The 21382-nt window shown below is 35.3% G+C and overlaps 1 protein-coding gene across 2 annotated transcripts in view; it reads left to right on the top strand.

Annotated features, from left to right (window-relative positions):
• Positions 1–21382, top strand: part of FAF1 (Fas associated factor 1) — a 566821-nt gene that overhangs the window by 424608 nt on the left and 120831 nt on the right. For both annotated transcript variants that reach the window (XM_073233907.1, XM_037021905.2), the window contains exon 13: positions 1931–2085. In XM_073233907.1, coding sequence (XP_073090008.1) covers positions 1931–2085 — 155 coding nt within the window. The remainder of the gene's footprint in view (positions 1–1930; positions 2086–21382) is intronic.

Here is a 21382-nt window from a genome sequence, read left to right as displayed (position 1 = left end):
ATAAGGAACTCGGGGAAGGTCTTATAAAGAGAGACATTTACTTTGAGTCTTAAAGTATGAGTAAGAATTTACTGATAAGTATCTGTCTAATAATGTATCTGATTACAAACTTGCCAGAAGCCAGCTACTGTTACCTGAAGACATCAAGTTAGATGAAGAAAACCTGAATCTTTCTTGTCACCATTTTATCACTACTGCTTCCTTCTGGGCCTTCCAAAAAAAAAATGTATTTCAACAAATGCTTGTTGAATGAATGAATGAGTGAATTGACACATGGGTGCAGCTATTGTTGGAGTAGCTAAGTTACTTATGCTCAAGAATACTGTCCTTATTCCCATTACATGCTGTCTCTGAGGCCCCAGAAGGACTTTAATGGACACTCTGGCATCTTCATATGCTGTGAGCACTCCAAGCATTGACTCCAGTGTGGATGATTTCTCTGCTCCTGCTGTAGTATCAAAGGACACTAAGCTTGGAGTCAGTCAGGCTGGGTTCCAGTCCCAGAAGTACTACTTACATCTTCTGCAATTTAGGACAATTCAGTTTTTGAAACTGCAATTTCCTCTTATGTTAGTAAAGTTAAGAATACTATTTTACTTGTTTATTTTGGGAATTAAAATAGATAATGGGTGTGGTAACTAAAAGAAGTGCCTCTTATTCATAATAGATGTTTTGAAATAGATGTTTTGAAACCTCTGGCTACCCTCATCGAACACAAACTTTACTTTTGAAGAAATTATTCTAATAATTACTATTTAATTATTATTAAATAATTTGGATTATTTATCAGGATAATTCCAAGCATCAGGCTTCATTAAGCTTTCACCAGCATGAGCCTTTTATTTTTCTATAAATACACCTCATTTGTTTAGATTCCCATACAGCAAGTTTTTCTTTATTATCATCACATCCTTATTTAATTTGAAGGGAGACACCCTAAGCTTCCTTGAAATTTTCCTTTGCCAGAATTTCAGATTGGTTTGTGTATTGTTTTTACCATAAAATTTTATCTTTCTATTTCCTGGTAACTAATTGTACTTAAACTCAGCTTCCACAAGATAGCACCAAGAAGTTACTCAATAAGAATTTTCAGCTCTTTAATCATCATCGTCATTATTGTTAGAGATGACATGTTGCAAATTGTTGCTCAATTTCAGTTTTTAATTTCATTTATTTTATTGAATATCCAACTATGACAGAGGATACTTTTGAGAGAATAAATGTCATTTATTGAAAGCAAGTTTTATCAGGCAAAAGGGAAAGAATAATTTACCAAATGAGAAACTACATCAGACATTTTCTGAAATCTAAACATTTTTCTATCATTCTTTCAAATGGCACCTAGATGTTACATGCTCTTAAGTACAGACTTTAGTTTGGGAACACATCAAGAGCTTTGAAATTACCTAGGGAACTGAAACAGAACTTCATTTTAAACCTTTTCCTTTCAAGTAGAAGAGGCTATTCAGTGTTCAGATTAAAAACATAAAAAATGTATAAGATTTTGACATCCAATCTTAATTAGTATTTTTTCTCTATATAGTTAAATAGTTCAAAGTTAATTTTCCCCTACATGTTTAGTACATATGTGTAAGTATGTACTAAACATGAACAGTAAATCTATTTTATTTAAAGAAAATGGAATTCTATTGCAATTTCTACATGAGATAGGCTTGCATAGTGAACAGGAATCTGTAGCATCAGTCTATAAAGTGGAATATAATCATCCTAGCCTCTTTAGAGTATAAGGAAGCAAAATTTATTCATATTAGTAAAAGCGTTAGGAACTCGAAGTGTCAGGTGTTGTTTTAGAGAATAGCGTTTAATTTTTGTCTTTGTTGTTTATATTGACTGACTAATCCTTTGCAAAATTCAAGAAATCTTACATTAGTGGATATTTTAACTCATCAGTCTTTTCTTCTCTTTTCAGAGAAAGCTTCTTGCTATCTACCTCCACCATGATGAAAGTGTATTAACCAACGTGTTTTGCTCACAAATGCTGTGTGCTGAGTCTATTGTCTCTTACCTGAGTCAAAATTTTATAACCTGGGCTTGGGATCTGACAAAGGACGCCAATAGAGCAAGGTAATATTGTTACTCCTAAGTTGTAAGTTGGGCTTTAATTTCTTTTAAAAAGTCATCATTATATTGGTTTCTTATCATCTTAGACATTTTTAAGCTCAGCATTATCTACCATTGCATTTAATTAGATAAAAGCTACTTGTAACTAACATATGTAGTTATTTACAACAGTGAAAATATACCTTAACTTATAAAAGATTTCTTAAATTTAATAACCTGAAAACCAAAATCAACATACTTCATTCTTGTCTTTTTGCAATAAGACAGCTACAGTATATTTCTTTGTACTATATATCCTAAGGTACTAACATATTGTTGAACATTTAGAGAAAATCTTTGTTTTTAATAATGTTCAGAAGAGGCAATGTAAGTCTAACATATAATGCCAGTAGTAAATTTATTTTTTAATAACTCCCGTACAGAAGGCAGGACATTCTGGCCCAGTCCAGTGGAGTTGGTAATAGCTTAACTCTAGCATATGCTAATTGATGTAATCATTTTATTGGACACATTCTTTTGCACACATCATATTCTCAATAGGAAAAAAAATCCCTTTCCTATCTGTCAGGATAAATTTACTTAGTTTGTTAATCATAATATCTGTAAGTGATGAATAATTCTTCATATTTTGCCTATTTGAGTTTCCCATCTGAAATATATTTCATCATGCTTAATTACACAAGTGGCCATAAAATCATCCCATGATGCTACTACTTTGGGTGTGTAATCATAATCACAGGCTGCTGATTTATGAACAGGAAGATTAAATTAATTTATCTCAATGCAAGTCTGTTGTAGTTACCTAATTTAAATGATTATAGAATAATTAGAAATCATTTTATTTGTCTTTTTATTATTTTATGGCTCACTGAATTTTTGCTCATCATTCAAACTTTAATGTAATCTGAATCTGAAAGGAAAGATGGTCCTTTCTTTAAATGTGAAGCAAAACAGTGTTGAAGCAATTTCTTCATCTAATACTTCATTTCTTTAAGCAAATGGTTAGGAAATTTTATAGGATGACTTCGTTCTGCCTTGGCAATGTTCCCTGTTATACATAAATAAAGAACCTTTAGCACCTGTATTTGTTTAAATTAAATCAGGTTATTATTCACACTCAGTTAAAGGTGATGAAAAGCAGTGCCAAAAACAGATAAAAATGCAGCATCGAAGGTCTTTCATGAGACAAAATACATAGACTGGAGACTTGGCTAAATCTTTTGCCATTCACTGGCAGTAAGGAATCTCCTCCTCTGCTTTTATCCACAACTTGATGGAGAAGGAAACACTATTTCTAAACCATCTGTAGAGGCTAAGTTCAGCAGGCTACCTGCTGTTATTTTGTTCTATCCTCCATTTAATTCCTTAGTTCCTTTTATTTTACAATGACAAAAAATTGCAGTGTAGTTTCTTTTGAAACACAGTGTTTGAGGGTTTTTTTTATGACTGGCAATCAACAGCCATGTAATTGCTTTGTTATGTTTTACTAAAGAAGTCTGTTAAGTAGCACAACTTTGATACACTAGTAATAAGAGTTTGCAGGTTACAGAGACACCTGTGGTGACCAAAGCGACAGAAGCTGCTTATTAGAAAGAGCCAGTACAGCTGTGTCCTATTAACTCCTTATGACACTTTTTAAAACACAAAATAAAGGCCTTGTTTAAGGCTTTAGAGCTATTTCTCAATGAACTGCAGGACCAACTATGAAGTGTGATAGGATATTTCAATCTACATTTTTAAAATGTGGTGTCCCATTATTAAGTTACTGTCATGAAAATAAAAGAAGTGATATTTAAGACTGAAAATAGAAACATCTGGGAATTCAATTTTGTAAGCATTTATAAGAACAAGAAATGGCAACGGGGAGAAAGAGAATGTAACAATTTCTGGAATTTAAGATACTTGGCATGCTTATTCAAAATCAAATTCTATCCATATTACAAATTTAAAACTTTTAAGTTATTACATTTCTGTCTATGAAGTAACAAAGGAAATTATGTAGTTATTTTTTGTATACAGCTTTTCATTGTTACTTATAAGGTAAATGGGAAACTGCACATTTTATAAACACAAGATGAAAATTCACTGGAATGGCATATTTCAAAAAGAGAAAAAAGGAATTTGTTTTTGACATATTGAATTGCAAGAGTATTAACTGATTAGGCTGGTTTATTGCCTCAAACAGTGTTTAGTTAGCTTAGCCACAATTTTCTTACCACCTATCAGAGATTCACCTAAATAAAATTGGCTAATTGAGTTTCCTTCTCTGTGATCTTTCTTGGATTTTTTACCACATTTATCCAAGGTGTTTTTCATGAGAATTGATTATGTCATCCATTTGATGCTATTAACACTTAGTAACAAAGCCTCAGATTTTCACTCTCAATTCAATAGAAGACTGATGCAGTGGGTTGCATATTGAAAATTGTTGTGCTATCATTTGTGCATTACCAGAGAGTTAAAATGGGCAGGTTAATATGTGAAAATATAGGAGAGACTTCAAGATGTCACAAATAAGGTTGTTGCAGTGGGTTTCCTTTCAACTGAATTCTTTCTGACACATGTAAAAGTTTAGAAATAAATTCCTGGTGAATGACTTGTCTTGTCCCATATCTGGCTGTCCTACTTTAGGCTAATGATATAAATTTAGAGACTCTATTTAGTCTGGATGCTTCCTTCGTGGTTTTCTAGGATTACCCCCAGATATAATAGCTGGGGACATTGATGCCCAAGATGAGAAGGGACTTGCCAAGCATATTTACTTTTGCTTAAGAAATACTCTGATTAAGCCTACAGAAACATTCGTCCTCCACAATTTACATGACTCTTTCATGTGTGTAGAAGAAAGTAAAGGATATTACTCTAGGTGAATGCTTTTATAAAGCTACCAAAATATGAGTATCAATTGCTGTAAGTTAAATTTCCTGATTTCACTAACAGAGTAGAATAAAAAAGAAATAGCTTTCTATAGAATGTCAATGTTAAACTCCCCTGTGATGTTGATTTGGATTTCCCACCTCCAAAATGATGCTAATAACTTTAAGTTGAATACTTAAGATTAGAATAATTTCTAGATTGATCTCAGAACATTACAAATATGAACTGAGAACATCATTACATACAAACTTAAGCAGTAATAATTATGTGCCTCTCTTCTCCCTCACTGGATTGTGATCTTCTGGAAGGGCTTTTCATTTTATTTGTCCCGTTAAACAAGGTACTTAACAAAAATTCAAAGAGAAAGAAGCTCGGTAAGCATTTGTCAAATGAACGTGGTTCCAGTTGCAACTAAGATGTTGCATATAATTTCAATCTTACATATCCAAATGGAGGTTTCTTTCTTGAAAGACTCTGTTCAATCTGGTTGGCTTTCATGTCCAGTTGGATTTTGGGGCCATTCTTTCATAAAGCAGTAGACAGAAAGCCCTTGTTAGTCTTGATAGTCTTGAGAGGCGCTAGAGGGTATAATTTCCTAAATACCCATCTGAACAATGACCAAATTAGAAATAGTAGGATGTATCTGTAAATGAAAGAGCTAAAAGCAGATAGATAGTAGTAAATAAGGACATCCTGCAAAAACACTTCTGGAAGTAGTTAAAAAATATCTTAAGAAAGAGATACTTCCTTCATGTTTATTCATTGAGTAAACATTTACTAAATGTTAATATGAACCAGGAATAGTAAAGATGAAATGTTGAAAAAGACAGTGCTAATGCTTAAAACAATTATAAGTAGTTAAAACAGATGTAAGCACTAATATCTGATATGAAGTATATACAAGGTGCTTTGGGAAGTGTAGATGAACCTGTAGCAAGTGACTCCACCTCAGGGGCCCAGGGAAGGACTGGAAAGAGATGACACATGGAAGGATGAAATTAGAGTTTTACTCTTCTGTTCAGAGATCTTTCTGTTAATAGCATTCCTAGTTTACTGGGTTATAGATGTTTGTTATTCTTACAAAAGGATATTGGTTTTTTAAACCTCATAAGTAGGTATCTGAAACAAAGAGTCAGTGGTTTATATAATTGTGGAGGAGAGAAAAAAAATAGTAGCTGGATCGCTAATATAATTCTATGTGGTCTGAATGAGGTTAAGTATTAAGGTCAACCAACCAGGATGAACAGATCTCAAGAAGTTGTTTTGTTAGTGATTCATCCCAATATTGGCATATGCTTGTAGGCAGACAGTGGAACAAAGATCCAGATACTCTTTTGGATCTAGAAACATGTAGAAAACCATCATGGATTTAACTAATATAAAAGAAGTATTTTTTAGTGCAATATACTGTTAGAGTGAATGCTTGGTCTATGAAAAATCATTTCTTAAAATTCAGGACAGAAATCACCTTTAGGAAGCCTTGTCTCTTTCCATCTTTCTCTTAACTCTGTCTGAGTTAAAATGCACATTTTATACACTCCCTTAATATATTCCTATACTAACTTGTATTAATGGCACTCATTACATTGTGTGGTTATTGTCTGTCTCCCTGCTAGGTTGTCAGCTCCCCAAGGAAGCTATGTCTAAAATCTCAATATACTACATAGCACCTTTTTAAAAGTAAGTGTTATATTGATAAATAAAAAAATAATCTCTAATAGACATTGAAAAATAAGAGAGACCCGGTTGCATAATGGAAAGAGCATTGTAAATGCTGCTATGTCACTCTAATTGTGTAATCTTCCTCCACAGCCATTAATAGGACAAATAAAGTAAAAGCCTTCATTCTCCTTGCAGAATGAACTAAAAATGTCCAGCCTGCTTTTTTTGTTTTCTCCTGGTCCAGTAGCACCCCAGAATTCTGTGGCCTATGCTCGAGTACCCAGGCACCTACAGGCCATCTGAAAAGAGGCTTGAATTCCAGCCCAAATGAGTTCACCCAGTGGTTCCAGAGTTTCTTCCCCAAACTCACCCAATCTCTGTGATACCCCTGAAGCAATTGGCCTCTCAAATTGGGCCATTCTGGGATGTTACTCTAAGCCTTCTGCAATAGTGGTGGCACTGATTAAAGCAAACATGTCCGTAGGAACTAGAGTGCCAGACTGGCTACGTGGTGAGATAATGCCAAGCAGCCAGGCAAGTTCCATTTGGGCAACATCAGAATGAAATCTGGAGAGCCCTATATAAAGCATTAGCACAACAAGTGTTACTTTGCTTCCCTCTTTTAGAGCTATTTGGATACCTACAGAGTGCATAAGAACATTGGCACATGAGTGTGCTCATTGCTAAGTTATAGGTTCCTGGCTGAAGTTGCATCATCAAGGAAAGCCACATAACTTACGTGGCACATTAAATCACCAATATTAACTGGTAATAAGTGAGTTAATGGATAGCTCTTTTTCTGACTAGGAGGGCACACAAGGCAAATGTCTCACTCCATCCAGTACAGATATTGGTTTAGATTATCTAATTCTAGAAAATTTAAACACTGAGTTTGACTAGGATGGTGCCAGCTGGATAATCAGCCAACTGAGTGCTGAAGAATGACTTGCTTGTATGTAAGTTCCTGAGGTGAACATGTTTTGCACACCAGTGTACATGCTACAAAGTGTGAAATCAGTCAATCAGGCATTGCACCCTATTTCTAAGCAGTATTCAGTTGCTGCAAACAGTTCCCTAGGAATTGCTGACAGTGCCTGAGTTACACAGGTTGCATGTAACATATGCATACATTATATTAAATTTTGCATACACAGTTATCACCAATGTTCACAGAATTCTGTTGTCTGTCACAATTAGCTTTTGAACTAAATGCCCTTGGGGACACTATTTTAGGTCACTGTAAACTTCTGCTGGGCTGACGGGTACTTATTAACCTTAAAATTCAAGTGATAGTTTTTTACATTACTTAATCTTTGGCAAGAGTTAATTGACTTAAACCTCTTATCAGGAGGCTGTCTTCACCTGCACTTTCCGTCTCTGTAATTATCCATATTCACAGTAGCTTACCCTTAATTCCAAATTACTCAGTAGTTCAAGCCGGGCTGAAGCCTAACTGACCATGTTGCTCTAACTCTGTATACTTCCATTTGATCCAGCAAATATAGCCCACGTGTGGGGTCTGTATGGGAGACACAAGGAGTGTTAATTTCCAACTGCTACCCTAAAGCAGATATGGATTCTGCAAAAGTAGCTGATGAAACAGATGGACATGTTGTGGTCTGGGTACTGAGACTTCCAGAGAGCCTTCATGCCAGATTTCCACATAATTTTCCCCAAACTTCTTCATTCCCTTTGTGCTACATTTTCGTTCCAGTACTTTTAAAGGGAATGTATTGCTATCCTACACATCCCAGGTCAAGGGCTTAATTAATGCTTTAAAATAAAGGTTCCAAAACACCAGGAGAGTTTGTCATTTTCTCCCTGGTTTGTTTTGTGAAGAGGGAGGAGAGAAGGTGAGGAGGAACCCCTCCTGTTCCATGATTACATCCTACCCACTCATTTTCTCCTTTTCTCCTCTGCTTTTGATTTTTAGTGGCGGTCTTAACAGAATGTCAAGATCAATTTGCAGCATGGTTTAACTCAAGGTTTGCGTTCTGCCAGCAGCAATTGTCCCTGCAAACAATGCCGTGTGTTCTTGTAACTTCAGAAGCTTTTAGAAGGATCATGGCAAGGGCAGCATCTAATGACTTTATTAGTGTAGGGTTTCAAAATGGGCTCAGTAATTGTTCATATCTCTTTGTCAGCAAGTCATAATTACTGCTCAGCATTGTCCAACGGTATACTTGTGAATAGTTTCCTGATAGTACTGAGAGGAAGGAAAGAGGGAAAGGATGAAAGGTGATGGCGTCTTGGGGCTGAGAACAACCCCGTCTGTGTGTAGAGGTTGGCTCAGCTGTTTACAAGTGCATTCTTGACTCTTTATAAAATACAACACTAACCTTTTAAAAATATTCTTTGAGGTAATTTTAAATACCAGTTTTTTACAAGCCTTTTCTACTCTGATCCAAAAACTTCCCACACTACTACCTAGTACTACAATCATAATACATTGTATCTAAATCAAACATTTGTGTAAAACAAAAATTGTTCTTCCTCAGCATTAATTAATGCTATTTAAGAAATATTCATTTAACTCAGATACAGTTGTCTGTGTATTTTCACAGTCTGTGTGAAATCTGTTGATAGAAAAGAAGGATGCAGTGGTGATATTTATTATTGGTAAGACAGTCACTACACTGTAAGTTTTTATGAAATTTTACTTTTCTCATGCATTAGACCTTTCTTGTTACTCTCTTGGTGTTCTTGGAATTTCTGCTGAGCACTCTGTGCTCTGAGTATTCTAGGTGTCTGCATTGTGAGAGTCTCAGATTTTTTAAAAATCATTGCCTTCTTAAGATATGTAAAGTTTGAGTTTACTACCAAGCCTTTTTCCCTTTGTGTTTGTTTCCAAATCCTTTCCTGTTCTGTGACTTTCTGTACTCATGTACAGTTATGTGCAAATATTCACTCCCAATAGCTAGTTTTCCTAGTATGTTTAGAATGTGCAGATTCAAATAAATACAAAATGCCAGAGGTACTGTTATACCCCGTTTCCTTGAGTCCCCCGTGTGGAGTCACAGTCACCAGGCCCAGTCGGGAGATGCAAGAGCAAAACAGGTCTTTATTGCTAGTTCAGACTAGGGTCTCAGTGGCCCATCAAAACACAGGACTCAGTCTGAGACCCTGGACAAAGTTCCCTTTTTGCTTTTATGCTTTTGGAAAGTAATTAACAGTTAGCAGATATAGCAAAAAACAGGTAGGGGCTTTCCAAGGGGGTGGTTTATTGTGACCTTAGCTGATTGGCTGAGGAGGGTCAGGGTCTTGTTGCACAGGTTTCTGGGCATGGTTTCCACGGGCGTGGGTTGAGCGGGAAACTTCTTACTCAAGATGGAGGACACAGAACAAAATGGAGGCAGGGGGTCATGTAGGGGACATAGTTATTCAAGATGGAGGACACAAAATGGAGGCAGGGGATCAAGCTAACCTTCCAGGGGTTCCACAGTACTTTTAATCCTGTGTTTATATAAATTATAAGACATAAATTATCTAGTGAAACAAATTCAAAAAATAAGACATTTCCAAAATGACATAACTTCTTTTAAAAAGAAAGTAATATACCCCATCATGTCTTTTGCTTTTCTTCTTGTCTGAAATTAAGAAAATCTCAAGAAATTTGTTTATTTTACTAACTGCTTTTTCAGTGTTAAGAATTTTTATATTCAAGGTTGTTTCTGAAAGAATTTTTACTTATCATATCACCTATGCCACTTAAATCAGCAGCACATATCTCCTCTTCCATAAATTCTGGGAGTAAACACACAGGAAAAGAAAGGAAACATGTTAGTTCAGTCATGTAAAACTACCTGTGGAAACTGGTTCCTTTGACACTTTTCCAGTATTTGCCTGTCAGTCTATAGAGATACTTAAAGAGACTTTAGTACCCAATAATCTTAATGATCTAATCTGCTAAGTATAGATCACCAAAAATTGAAAGAGAAAATAACTATTAGTCTGGAATTGTGGATTAAGGGGGAATCCTGTCTCTTAGATGTTTAGATGATTGATTCATTAGGGAATCAGTTTGGTGTCATTTGTACTTGAACTTGATTACATTATAGTAAAAGAGAAAAGGGAGAAGATAGTTCTAAATTATTTACAAATAAAGGGCTAAACTAAAGGGATTTTTTTAAAAACCATCTGTTAATTTTTCTATTCTTGGCTGATTCAGTCTGTAGCCACAACAGTGATTTAAAGAATCTTCCTAAACAGTCTCCTTTCATGTATCTTTTCCTTCCTTAATACATGATCAACACCAAGAAAGTCCTCTTCAACATGCTTTTTTTCTACACCCATCAACTGAAGAAAGAATGAGGCAAGTTTACATGAACAATAAAGAAACTCCGATTGCTATATCTCAGTCTGAGAAAATATATTGCTCAGTTCCAGTATCATATCAAATAATATAAATAAATAAATTACTCAACAACCACAGCAACAAAAGTTTATTATTTGGCTATTACAAAAGCTATGCAAATATTTCCTTATTATTAGTTCTTAAAGCAAAACCCACACACTGAAAATATCAGTTGCTATTCTTGAAAGACTGTGGGTTTTCAATACAGCTGTTTTTCCTCACTTTATGCAGAATATCAGACATAAAATGTAAATCAATTAAGAAATAAGAGGCAAATACTGGAAGTCCTAGCCATGGCAGTCAGCCAACAGAAAGAGATAAAAAGCATCCAGACTGGTAAAGAAGAAGTTAAACTGTCACTATTTGCAAATGGCATATTAGACATAGAAAACCCAAAAGTGTCCACCAAAAAACTATTAGAACTTGATTCAGCAAAGTTGCAGGATACAAAATATGTTGAGTTCCTATATGCTACTAGCAGAAAGAGAAATCAGGAAAACAATTCCATTTATAATTGCATCAAAAAGAATAGAATACCCAGGAATAAACCTAACCAAGGAAGTGAAAGACCTATACTCTGAAAACTGTAAAACAGTCATGAGAGAAATTAAAGAAGATACAAATAAATGGAACTCTGTCCCCTCCTCATGGATAGGAAGAATTAATGTCAAAATGGCCATCCTGCCCAAAGTAATTCACAGAGTCAGTGCAATCCCTATCAAAATACAATGGCATTTTTCAGTGAACTAGAGCAAATAGTTCTAAAATTCATAAGGAACCACAGAAGAGCCCTAATAGCCAAACCAGTCCTGAGAAAGATGAAGAAAGCTGGGGGGATTATACTCCCTGATTTCAAGCTATACTACAAATCTAAAGTAATCAAAACAGTATGTTACTTGTATAAGAACAGACCTATAGATCAATGGAACAGAATACAGACCCCAGATGTAAGCCCATGCATATATTGTCAATTAATATATGATAGAAGAGCCATGAATATACAATGGAGAAAAGACAGCCTCTTCAGTAACTTGTAGCGGGACAGCTATATACAAGAGAATGAAACTGGATTACTGTCTAACTCTCTAACTCCATACACAGAAGTAAACTTGAAATGGATCAAAGACCTAAATGTAAGTCATGAAACTATAAAACTCTTAGAAAAAAACATAGGCAAAAATCTCTTGAACATAAGTATGAGCAATATTTTTCCTGGGCACATCTCAGGCAAGGGAAACAAAATAAAAAATGAACACGTGGGACTACATCAAACTAAAAAGTTTCTGTACAGCAAAGGACACCATCAGCAGAACAAAAAAGCAACCTACAATGTGGGAGAATATATTCATAAGCAATTCATTCCTATAAGGGGTTAACATTCAAAATATATAAAGAGCTTATATGCCTCAACACCCAAAAAACAATAATCCAATTAAAAGATGGGCAGAGGATCTGAACAGACATTTCCCTCAACAACAAATGCAGGTGGCCGACAGACACATGAGAAGATGCTCCACATCGCTAATCATCAGGGAAATGCAAATCAAAACCACAATGAGATACGACCTCACACCAACTGGAATGGCCACTTTTGAAAAGATAAGAAATAACAAATGTTAGCAAGGATGTGGAGAAATGGGAACCCTCCTACACTGTTGGTGGGGATCTCAATTGGTACAACTGCTGTGGAAAGCAATATGGAGGTTCCTCAAAAAACTGAAAATAGAAATACCATTTGATCCAGTAAACCCACTTCTAGGAATTTACCCAAAGGAAACAAAATTCCTGATTCAAAAAGATAATGCACCCCTGTTTGTCACCACACTGTTTGCAATAGCCAAGATATGGAAGCAACCTAAGTGTCCCTCAGTAGATGAATGGATAAAGATGTAGCACATACATATAATGGAATATTTATTCAGCCATAAAAAGAACAGTACTGCCATTTGCAACAGTATGAATGGATCTAGCGGGTATTATACTCAGTGAAATAAGCCAGGTGGAGAAAGACAAATACCATATAATTTCACTTATTTGTGGAATATAAAACAAAGCAGAACAGAAGTAACAAAATAGTAGTAGACTCAGACACTAGGAAGTGAATAGTGGTTGCTGTGGGGGAGGGGTTGGGTGAGTAGGTGTGGAAAAAGAGGGGGATAAAGGAACACAAAGTCTCAATCATAATTTAAGTTAGTCGTGAGGATAGTAATACAGCATGGAAAATATAGTCAGTGATTCTGTAACATCTTTCTTTATTGACAGATAGTAACTGCCCTAGTGGGGGTGAGGAATTAATAATATGGGTAACTGTTAAAACCACTGTGTTGTACATTTGAAGCTGATATAAGATTATATATCAATGATACTTCAATCAAGGAAAAAAAAGAAGAGGCCATCAGTGTGGGAGTATGAAGAACACATGTATATTAGTGGTACATTTCTAGATTTTGTTTTAATCTATGAAAATAGGGGGATGACCTATTAACCTGAGACCTTTGACCTTTATCTCTAAAATCCTATGACTTTCTGATAACTTGAACACAATCATTTTCAATAGAAAAATGAGAGGTAAGGAAGATTTCATTTTAAAAATGAATGTTAGTAAAGTTTGTAAGTAGGTTATAGCATACTGCCCTTTTCAGCTTGCGATGATCTAGTCAGAGGCCTGAGTGGGGTATAGCTAAGGAAGCCACAATCATTTTCTACTTTTCCATCAAAAAGGCAGCTTCCTTACACTTAGAACTATCCTTCATGCACATACCATTTGTGACAGGAGCCTCTACTAAGAAGGTATCAATAGCTAAGAGCAAGACTATCACCACTGCTTTTTAAAAGAACCAGAACACATAACAGCTGAAAACACTAATTGTACGTACTATGTGCCATACACTATATATATGAGCTCATTTAATCCTCACTCTGTATGTATTACTTAACCATCATTCTGCAAAGTAAATAGCAAACATCCAATTTCACATAAGAGGAAACCATTTGGCTCAGAGAGGTTCTGTAACTTGCCCAAGGTCATGCAAATGGTTGTACCAGATATAAATCGCAAATCTACCTACACTTTCCTGCTGCGTAATGCTTCTTGTCCCATAACCTTGTCAGGTTGGATTATTCAACAGCAAAAATGTACTCAATAACTATGTGCAAAGCCCTATGGGGGATGTAAGAGAAATGTAAGGTGTGTACCTTTTGCTCAGGGAACAAATAAACATGGGATTGATTCACCAAATCTTAAGGTTGAGGGTTAGAAGCATTCTTACTCTGCATCCAATTTGCAGCTATACAGGCATTTCCCCCTATAATGTACTTCACTGATGTTACTACAGTCTCTCCCTGAATACAGCTAGGGACAGAGAAATGAAAGCTTCAAAAGATAATATATTTTTGATCTTCTCTAAAAGCTGGAAGAGGCTTTTGCTACAGTGCTTCCTGTAGCGAGCTTCTGCAACTTTTTCCCTTTTGATTCTAATTTTGGCCTTGGAATAAGCCTAACTTCTCTTCTACATTACAGTCTTTTGTCAGTTCAACCACACCTGTCTTGTTTGTCCTAATTTTCCATCAAGTATATTTGTTCCTTTCCATTGTTCTTCATATGACAGGATGTCTAGACCCAGCCCATTCTCATAGTATGTAGAATCAAGCTTAGTGCTCCAAAACAGGTTTGTGTGGTGCTATGCTCATTCTGTTCTTTAATTTTATGATTAGCTTCTATTGAACTGAGAGAGTCAACTAAAACCCCCGATCAGTTTTTCAGGTATGAGCTGCCCAGAATAGGCTGGGTCTGAGATGTTATTAAGCCCGATTTCTGTCATTCTCTATTGATACAATTGATTGACAAGATATTTTGAAGTCTGGGTTTTATTAACTCAAGTTTTATCACTCATAAGTATTATGTCTTAACTCCTTACCATCCTGTTATTATTGTTGATAATCCTCTCAGTTCCTAGACATGTCCAACTCTAGAAATTTTCTTTTCTTCTTACCACAGCAGACGGGATTATCAAGAGAAACTATATCACCTCATATATTTTGATTTCAACCATCCAGCTCTGACCAACACTTCCTATCACACTTAGCCTTGCTCAAGTATCACCAGTTCTAAAGTTTTTTGATCTCATCATGCCCTCCAATCTATTGACCCCACCACTTCATTCCATCAGCCTTTTCCTATCTCCAGTCTACATTTACCTCCTTGTCTTTTGAGATCTCAAGTCCATCATTATCACTTCCTGTAATACTTCAAACTCCCTTACCTCTGTCTCCCTCCATTGCACTCACTTTGTTCAACCCAGCTGTTTACTTCCTATATGCCTGTTCCCTTGCAGTTGAACAGTTGGAGATAATTACATTTTCCCTGATTTTTTTTTAGTAAGCACAACCTTCAAGTGAGTACATAATGATGCTGAACAAGCCTGTTGTTATTCTCTAGTCTTTCCCTGGGTAAGATGTCTGTTTCATATTACTCTTCATTCAGTAAATATCTCATGTCCTTCTCTGTTCCCCTTGACAGCTACCCTCACTAGTTTATTGAGAAAACAGAAGTCATCAGACAGAAATAACTTTTATTTTCTGTTCTTCAGGTCTGTTTAATGTCTCCTCTTCAGAAAGACCCTTTGACCCTTTTTAGAGAGGGCTTCTCCACCATTATTCTCGTTCACAGTACTCTCAAACTTTTCGTAATTACCCATTACTATTGCTTATTTTAAATTTTTTTTATACTTCCCTTAGAATATAAGCTTCATAAGGAGAAGAATCACACTGGCCTTTTTTTCACTTTTGTATCTTACTTCAATGCTCAATAATTATCTATTGGATGTTATAAGAATTCAGGACATTATAGTGATTAAGAGTATAAATGAGCTTTGGATTTAGTCAGATGAGGATTGGAATTCAGGCTATGCCACTAGGCTACCTAGTTGCAGTTTCTGTCTTGGAACTGGAAACAAAAACCATATCTCTCAGTTATTAGTAAAATTAAATGAGATAATTGTTTTTTTTAAAGTCTGGTACAGAGTAACTGCTTAGTGTGTGTGTGTGTGTGTGTGTGTGTGTGTATGCACACACATATACATATATTTGAAATATAAATTTGATTTATTTATCTTAGAGATTTATGCAGCTGTTGACAGGACAAAGCCAAATTGTAAACTCTTTGAGTCCTTCTCAGTTTGATAGCATTCTACATGTTCAATTTCCTGGTGACAGAGAATTTACGTAACTTAGCCTACATATCTGAATCTTACCCTGTTACTTTGAGACACCTTGTCATATGTCTTATTGAACTCCAGATAGCCGAATTTTATGGAATGCTCATGAGTTCTCAGCCTGATGGTTAGTTGGGCTTGTTGTGCTCTTAATAACCCATGCTGTCTTCTCCTAGTCATTACTACTGGTTTCTTCGTATGTGTTCATAAACTAAGTGACTTTTCTAGATTTTTGTAGGGGGCTAAGGTCAAGTTTACTGGTCTGTGTTTTTTGAAATCACAGTGTTGTCTTTAGGGATGCACGTTCCTCATATGATAGCCATTTTTAACATTATTCATTCTAGCTTTTTACTGTCCCATTATACTACCTATCCATTTCTTTGTCCTGTAAAGTATCCATTAAGCATTTACTGTACCATATACAAGCTTGAATTGGGAAAACTTTTTTCCTTCCCTTACTTTCTCTCCTATATATATGTCTGTTTTTTTTTCATTTACCATTTTAAATTTGCCTATTTAAAAAGTGGATAAATAGCTACACAAGAATAAATGTAGTAGAAAACAGGAAGATAAAATTAAAGTCAGATGAAAACCAATTCAAAGTGGCAAATAATGAGCATTTATAAACACCTGGGTTGATGTAAATTTTATACATAAATACTGAATTCATCTCTGTAATTCTGACAGCTAAAAGAGAAAAAGGGAAGGTGGTAGGCATATCCTCATTTATTCATCTATCCATTCAATATATATTTACTGAGTTTCTATTATATGCTATGTACTGTGCTGTGAAGTTTATGGTTTATCATTTAGTTTTCATTGTCTGATAAAAGAAAGCCTAATAATTCATCCCAAAATTTTCCAGCACTGAATTCAAGGGAGAATTTTATTCAACGGTCTTCCGTTTGAGAGTCATTAGGAAACATAATAGACAATTATTTTCTACTATTGTTTTGCGTAAGACAGATTTTAAATAGATGCTTCTTATTTCAGTCCCCTGTAAAAGCATTTTAAATATTAAATCTTTTTTCAGTAATGGTAATTCTTTGAGATGCCTAGGTGATATGGTCCTTAAGTGTTCTTTTTTGATGGTCTAACTCATAAGAAGTATAGAGCTCAACAGGAAAAGCCTACATAGTCTCCCTGTCCATTCAACTATCTGTTAAACACCAGCTCTCTCAAGTGAGCCTTTGTCAAGTGCTGGATGGTAATCAAATCTTGCTTGAAAGCTTGGACAAGTGACTGAAGTGCCAATATTCTGGGCTGTTGGTCATTTATCTTTTAAAGACTTTCCTCCTGTGTATGAGATTTCTAGTAATGCTCTCCCACATTTTTGTATCTATTAGAATGATAGTTATTTTCAAATATATAAGGAAATTATGTATAAATATTAAGGTTCCAAGAAACTGACCAACTCTGAAATAAATGATGCTGAAAAGCTTTTCTATCATAAAACTGCAAAGTCTCCAATTTTGCAGCTGGGAAAAGTCAGAGAACAATGAGAACATGAAAAAATATTTATCTTTACTTCAAATCTTTACCTGAGAGTAGGACATGATCTGGTCTGAAGATGATGCAGATGCATGTTGCAGCAATATAATATAGAGCCAAGCATGGTGATAAGCATAATTCTTTTTAGTGATATGACTGAGATTGCTGTTATAACTTATTTTTTGGAACATTTTGCCATACCCTTAAATTTTTGTTTGTCTTGGGGGGTACTAATTTTGACTCTGAAACACATAAAAGGGAGGAAAAGAATAAAGAAATAATATTAATTAATCTGCAGACCAATTCCAAAAGTGTAGGTATCATTCTCTTCATTTTATATATTAGAAAGCCAAGGTTCAGGAAGATTTAAATTATCCAAAGAAACAACTAGTAGGTGACAAAATCAGGTTTGTTTGACTTCAACACCTTTGTTCTTCCCACAATAATCTGTTGCTTGTAATAATTCCTACTTTCTCTAATATGTTAGTATTTGAATATTTCATACCTCCTCTAAGTCATATTTTCAGTCAGTAGGTAATGAAAGGATGAAATTATGTATAAACTGCAGTATGCTTAAAAATCAGGATGGAAGCTTAGATTCGGGAGTTTTACGGACCAATACCTGTTTATTTTGAGGGTCCAAATGACCTATGGAGGTGGTAACACTGTGAAAGAGGCTTTAGAAACCATGATAATTCCTGCCAACTGTCTTAATTAAACTGATTCGGAAGTGGTTGAACGAGGAAAAGGAAGTTTGTATAGTCAGCATTATCAGAGTGGAGATGAAGGTTACTGAAGCATGAATTGGCCCATTCATACAACAGAGAGATACACAGGTTGGTCACTATGTGCTGGGAATACTGTGGTGAATAAGAGATGATCCTGTCCTCCTAATAGCTGTCCAGGAGCACCATCTGGAACACAGAGTTCTCCCTGACTTCTAAACCCCATTCCCTGCTCTTATTCCCTCCAGTACTTAATCTGAACCACTAAATCTAGGCCCCAATTACATACCAGATTATGTTTCCTGTTAGGGGCCTTGGTATACCAAACCCAAAATATCCTTAGTTCCTATAGGTTAACTATAGCCCTGTCATTAAACTGTCAGTGCCTTAAAACCTCATAAATGATTTATAGATGATAACAAGGAGATAGATTAAGAAGTTGTTTGGTTTTTTTAAGCTCATTCTAAACTAATAGACTACTCATCTATTGAGACAATTTAACAGTTTACTGTTACTGGGAAGTCTAAGCTTCAAACAGATGAGAGATGCTTTTTAGGTTAAATCTTTCCAAAATTGTATCCTGTGTTTTCTTAAATTTGCCTTTAATTTGGCTGTGTTCTCTAACAAGCATACAATATTTGCATTTTGGTGGAGAGGCATTATACCATCCTTTTAGAAAATAAATGATTATATGTATAAATAGACATTAAATGATTTTACCCTTTTACCTTATAATTCCACTTCACAGACATTTTGTCCTAAGGAAGTACTTCAGAATATCCAAGTTTTATTTATGATAAAAAATAGAGAAATCTAGCTATAGGTGAATCATTATGGATATGGCAACATACAAGTCTACTCAATGGAATATTATTCAGCCATTTGAAATGCTGGTTCATTACTATTGTGTAGAAGGATAAAAAATGTATCTACCCATATTGTGATTACCACAAAAAGGAAAAGATATATTTGAACAAAACACTGAAAAGAAATAGGCAAATGTGATTAGCTTTGTGTTAAAGTTTATGGAATTGATATTACATGCAATTTTTATTTCTGTAAGGGGGTTTCCCCAATTTTACACAAATGGTAAATACTTTTTAACACTGTGCTTTTTCCACTAACATCGTATCTTAAAGATGTTCTATATCATTGCCAAGATATGGAAGCAATCTAAGTGTCCATCAATAGATGAATGGATAAAGAAGATGTGGTACATATACACAATTGAATATTATTCAGCCATAAGAAGAAAACAAATCCTACATTTGCAACAAGATGGATGAAGCTAGAGGATATTATGCTCAGTGAAATAAGCCAGGTGGAGAAAAACAAGTACCAAATGATTTTGCTCATTTGTAGAGTATAACAACAAAGCAAAAGTGAAGGAACAAAACAGCAGCAGACTCACAGACTCCAAAAAGGAACTAGCAGTTACCAAAAGGAAGTGGGGAAGTTGGGTGGGGAGGGAGGGAGGAGGGGATTAAGAGGCATTATGATTAACACACATAATGTAGGTGGGTCACGGGGACGTCAGTACAGCACAGAGAAGACAAGTAATGACTCTATAGCATCTCACTACTGACAGGAATCTCACTGATGGACAGTGACTGCAAATGGGGTGTTGGTGGGGGGACTTGACAATATGGGTGAATGTAGTAACCACAATGTTGCTTATGTGAAACCTTCATAAGATTGTATATCAATGGTACTTTAATTTTAAAAAAAGATGTTCTGTATCGTTTCATAAAGACCTTTTTCTATTTTATAGCTACATAGTAGTCCTTTTAATTCCATGAGATACTGTTATTTATTTACCTAGATCCTGCAGGTGGACATTTGAGTTATGTCCAATATTCTCCTATTACAAGCCAACAGTAAATAACTACACATAGGTGATTTTCACATGAAAATACATCTATAGGCTAAATTGCCAGATGTAGGAGTGACAGGTTAAGAGTATTAATTTTAATAGATATTGGCAAATTGCCCATAGGGGAGTGGTACCAATTTCACTCCTGCTAACAGGATACAACAAGCTTGCCAATGCAAGGTATTAGCAAATTTTTTTATCATTACTAATCTAACAGATGAAAAATAGTCTCTTATTGTAGCATTAATGACAGTTAATTGATTATAAGTAATTTTAAGTATCTTCTCACATGTATATGAGCCATTTCTGTTTCTGGGAGTTGTTTTCATGTATTGTTTGTTTATCTTTTCCTTATTGTTTGGTAAGAGTTCTTTGTATATTAGGGAAATGAGCTCTTTTTCTGTGGTTCGAAATTCAGAATTTTCCACATTTATGATTTATCATTTGGCCTTGTTATGATGTTTTTACCATGTAGAAATAGTTAAAATTACCAATTTTGTCTTTTATGCTTCACTCTGCTCCAGCTATACTAATCTTCTTGTTACCTTCCACATATGCTAGATAATGTCCAACTTCAATGTTTTTGTATTTGCTGTTCTCTGCCTAGAATTTTCTTCCCAGAGATATGTGTTTCACTTCCTCCTGAAGGAGGTCTTTGATCAATTATCAATGTTCAGTGAGACTTTGTTTGACTGCTCTATTTTATATTGCAGCCTCCCCTTCCCTGCTTTGTTTTTCCTCTATCACTTGGAGCTCAGACTGATACTTGGTCCACTGAAGCTACCATTGCCCAGTGGATATAACTTTAAGAACTTTAGAGACAGCTTAAAGCTTTCCAAGGAAAGGATTCCTGTGTCCTGAAAGCAATGTTTCTCAAAGTGTGGTTCATGAACTTCTTGTATCACAGTCACCTGGGGTTGGTTGGCAGCTTTTAAGGCAGTTTCTTGGACCTTACCCCAGGTGAAATAAGCCAGGTGGAGAAAAACAAGTACCAAATGATTTTGCTCATTCTGATATTGAATCAGAATCATCAGAATCTCTGAGGGATGGGGCTGAGGAACTTGCTTTTAAATTTTTTAAATTCCCTAGATGATTCCTAAGCCAT

The sequence above is a fragment of the Manis javanica genome, chromosome 4, assembly GCF_040802235.1.
Source record: "Manis javanica isolate MJ-LG chromosome 4, MJ_LKY, whole genome shotgun sequence".
Lineage (NCBI taxonomy): Eukaryota > Metazoa > Chordata > Mammalia > Pholidota > Manidae > Manis > Manis javanica.
The sequence above is the reverse complement of the archived record's forward strand: the minus strand, read 5'-3'. Positions and strand labels throughout refer to the sequence as shown.